At 65.5% G+C, this 4183-nt stretch overlaps 1 protein-coding gene across 1 annotated transcript in view; it reads right to left on the bottom strand.

Annotated features, from left to right (window-relative positions):
- Positions 1-2399: 2399 nt before the first annotated feature.
- The window catches only part of LOC103916909 (cathepsin L1-like), a gene marked incomplete at its 5' end in the record, with an annotated part of 2400 nt that continues 616 nt past the window's right edge, over positions 2400-4183 (bottom strand). Inside the window, 4 exons of the mRNA XM_009323976.1 lie at positions 2400-2769; positions 2973-3162; positions 3790-3951; positions 4037-4128. Coding sequence (XP_009322251.1) covers positions 2582-2769; positions 2973-3162; positions 3790-3951; positions 4037-4128 — 632 coding nt within the window. The remainder of the gene's footprint in view (positions 2770-2972; positions 3163-3789; positions 3952-4036; positions 4129-4183) is intronic.

Genomic DNA, 4183 nt, shown 5'->3' with positions numbered 1-4183 from the left:
TGGGGGATTGGGAGCCTGTTTGGCTTGGGGATGTCGGGTGGGAGCCAGTGGCTGGAGGTGCAGGACCCCCTTGGGTAGCACGGTGGTGGCACCGTCCCAGCAGGGTGCCCCGTCCCCGAGCGGTACCTGTGACATGGTAGATGTCCCCAAATGTGGGTGTCTCCAGAGGAGCTTTGCGCTCTGCTCCTGGAAGAAAAACAAAAGTAAACCCAAATCCTTTTACAGTGTTGATTACTCACCTCTCCACGGCGGGGGGAGACAGTGGTGCTGGTCCTTGGCTCGCTGTCCCCTGGGAGAGGGGGACAGACCCAGGGGAGCCCGTATGGGGAGCAGGGCTAGGAGGGTTCCCATCTGCCCGGGCACGGCAGAGACCGTGGGTCCCCAAACCGGGGGTCACCGCTCCTCTACCAGCCCTCTGACTGATTCAGAGCCCCCACGCGCATCCCTGCCCTCCCTGGCCTGCAGCCAGCTCAGGGGCACTCCAAAGCCCCCATCCACGCCCCAGGGCATGAGGGGTGACCGTATGCACCCCCGTATGCCACGCACAGAGCGTGCCCACTGCCCCTGCGCTGCTCCGGGCTTGGGGACAGGGACAGGGCAGCCCCCTCCTGGGGCGAGGACCTCCACAGCAGCCCAGGACCACAGCAGTGCCCAGGCTAAGGGGCGCGATGGCATCACCCCGCGATGGGGGCACGGCATCCGTGTTGTCCCCGCTCCGAGCTCGGCCAGGGCGGGTGCTCACCCAGCAGCACGGCAGCCCCCAGCACCAGCAGCCACCCCAGCCCCTCCATCCTGCACACCCCAGCCCACGCTGGTGCCCTGCACCCACGGGTGGCTTAAATACCACTGGTGGGCGGGCAGGGAGCTGCCGGCAGCCAACGGGCAAAGCCCCGTCCTTCCCTTGGCTGGGGCTAGACCCAAGGGGGAGGCGTGGCTTTATGTTGCCCCCCTGCCCCATCATGGGCACCCATGGGTGCCTTTCCCACCCCAAGCAGGGTGGGTGCCGATGTTGCGTGCTTGCGGGGCTCGGGGCGGGGGGAGCAGGGCGGGACCCAGGCCCCTGTGGGCACAGGTGCCCCGTGGCGGGGCCATCCCCTGGGGCCACGGACTGGGGGCTTGGTGGTGGGTGCTGGGGGTGTCCCTGCGCTCCCACCCACCCTGCGTGGCAGTTTGCAGCCAGGCTTCGCTGCATGCAGTGCGCTGCGAGCAGGGGGAGCATCTACAAAACCCTGGGGCAAGGAGGTACAGTGAGACCCTGCCAGGCACCCCAAAACCCCTCCGGGTGCTCCCTGCCTTCCTGGGACGGAAGCCAAGGCGTCCCCACCAAAGGCAGCGCTGGGCAGCCGTGGGGAGATGGGAGCCGTTTGCATCCCTGCATCCTTCCGGATATACCATCAGGGCAAGGCCAGGACTGCAATTAGGGGATTTTAATTGGGAAAAGGGGAAAGATGCAGACGAAATGTCAGTAGCTACATGGAAAAAGAGACCCGGGGAGGAGAGCAGCACTGTCACCGTGGCAGAGTGGCCTTCACCCCTCCTGCTTGCCGTGCGTCCAGCTGGCCCCCGGCCCAAGGTGACAGTGACCCCCCCCGGGGCCGCCTGAGCCCAAAACAAAGCCGATAAGGGCTCGTCGTGGGCTGGCTGCACACGCCACCAGGGACGAGTCGGGCCGGGTTCGGCTGTGCCCCTGGGTGCAGGGCTGGCCTGATGCAACCCGTGCTGCAGCACCTCCCCAGGGACCACCGCCGCTGCCGTCACTGCACACCGGTGTGGAGGTGCATCCTGCCCCGAGGACGTACCAGCGAAGATGGGAGACGGGGAGACCACCAGGGTCAGGGCAGCGAGACCTTCCCATCCTGTTTGCGGGATCCTGCTCTCCCAGGAGGGCTTGAGTCCAAAACAGGAGCGCCCAGGTGAGCCATGGCCGTGGTGTAAAGTGCCTTTCCCTGGAGGGGAGCAGCCCCATGGGGTGAGGGGGAGCCTGGCTCGTGGCATTGGCAAACACCGCCGGTGATATCCCCACCCGTAGCCACAACAGGGACCCAGGCAGTGGGGCAGAGGGTGGATGCCTTCCCCCCTCCCCAACACCCCGCGCCAGGAATTTCTTGTCTCAGCAGAAATCCCTGGGGTTGTTTGTGCTCCACCTCGAGAGATAGGGCTGGAAAAGCCGCTCCCCTCGCCCTGGGTGTCTGGGGCTGTCTGCAAGAGCCAGCTGGCTCTGCTAGGCAGGCACCGTCCCCTCCTGGGAGGCCCCTGTGGTCACCCAGGACAAAGAAAACAAGCCTGGGGACAAGGACCTGTGCAGGGGACAGAGCAGCCACACGCTGGGGGCACTGGGGTCTGCGAAGGGGGCAGAGCCGGGTGGGCAGCACTTGAATCCCTCCTGTAGAAGAGAACCTGTATTTTTCCAGGGTCTTTATTGGCAAGTCCACAGCTGGGTCCCCGTCCAGCCCCTTGTCCGGCACCCCCTGGCCCTGTCCCACCGTGTCCCCAGCTTCCTCCTGCATGACGCCAAAGGGGCTGATCCAGGGATGGGTGCCGAGAGCATCGCCGAGGGCTCTCCCCACACAGCGGCGGTGGCTCAGGCCAGGATGGGGTAGGTGGCTTCGGTGGCCACGCCGCAGTTGTTGTCCTTCATGGCCATGAGGATGTAGCCGTCGTTGCCCCAGTACGTGGACCAGGAGTTCTTGATCAGCCAGTAGGTCTCTCCCTGCAGGACCCCGTAGCCCACGGCCAGCACCGCGTGGTCCAGCGCTCCCAGCTTGTTCGCTGCAGAGGATGACACGGGAGACGGCTCGTCCAGAGAGCATCCCTGCTCCCAGGGCTGCCAGCGGCACTTGGGGAGGGCTGCAGGACCGGTTCCCTCTTCCACCCTTGCCCAAGATGCTCAACAATGAGGAGGGGATCCTGGGTGTCCTGGCATCTCCCGGGGCACCCAGGTCCTCCTGTGCCCCCTGTGCCACCCGACTCACCGCACTTGGGCTCATAGTAGATGCCGTTGGAGTAGAAGGAGAAGGTCCTGTGCGAGGCGTCGATGCTGACAGCCACAGGGCCGTGCTTGTAGATGGCAGCTTTGACCGCCGTGATGTTGCCCGAGGTGACGTTGACATAGCCTGTGATCTTGGCCAGCATCTCAGACTGGTTGTAGTGGCACAAGCCGTTCTGCGGCACCCGGAGGGGGACACACTGTGTCATCAGGAGCCCCCAGGTCCCCTCACTGGGACGCTGACCACCCTGGCTGCCCCCGTGCAGCTCTGCTCTGATGCAGGGAACGATATGGGACTTGGGCTGTGACAGCATCCCGGCTCTGACCCCTCTGTCCTCCACTGCCCACCATGGTGGGGATGTTTTCCTGGTTGCTGCAGGGACACAGCGTTGCCCACACGCAGCATGGGGAGCTGGCTCTGCACCTGAAGCCCTGGGGGGGGCTGTTGCCTGCATCTTGCAGCCACGTCCCTGTCTCCGGACAGCCCTGCTCCATCCCTGCACCCCAGGGTACGGAGGGACCCGTGGTACCACCCACGGGTGGAGGAGCCTTGTCCCTGTTTTGCAAGAAGAGAAACTGAGGCACACGGTGATGAAACCGCCCGGCTGAGCCCTAGGGCTTGGCTTTGGACTGTGCTTTGAGCTGCAGGGAGCCTGGTGCCTTGGGGACGAGGTGACATCCCCATCTCCAGAGCCCCTTAGCGCTTCTGACCCATCCTGATTGGCCCCAACGTGGCTTTAAAGCCCCGGGGGGCACATCCCGAGACCTGGGGAACCCCGGCAGGGACATGGGGCCACCCTCACCTGCCCCTTGTAGGTGCCATAGGACTCGGTGCTGGCGATGCCGCCGTGCTTCATGATCCACTCATAGGCTCGCCACTCCTCGCCCCCGTCGCATGCCTGGTTCCCGAAGCCCCAGGAGCAGTCGATGAGGACTTGTTGGGACAGGGGGGTCAGCACGCCGGTCTGCGGGGGGGACGCACTGTAGGGATGGGGCCAGGCATCATCCAGGCGCCCCAACCATCCCCGTGGGGCACGGCCCCGCTCTCACTTTGAGGAAGAGGGCACCCTCCATCGCGCCCGTCGTAGCAAAGCTCCAGCAGGACCCGCAGACGGCCTGGTCCTTCACGGGGGTCACGGCGCCTGGGGACAGTGGGATGGGGGGGGGAGGGGTTGGGGTGGCGCTGGGGGGTGAGGG

Source organism: Pygoscelis adeliae, unplaced genomic scaffold (genome assembly GCF_000699105.1).
Source record: "Pygoscelis adeliae isolate BGI_AS28 unplaced genomic scaffold, ASM69910v1 Scaffold815, whole genome shotgun sequence".
NCBI classification, from domain to species: Eukaryota; Metazoa; Chordata; class Aves; order Sphenisciformes; family Spheniscidae; genus Pygoscelis; species Pygoscelis adeliae.
The sequence above is the reverse complement of the archived record's forward strand: the minus strand, read 5'-3'. Positions and strand labels throughout refer to the sequence as shown.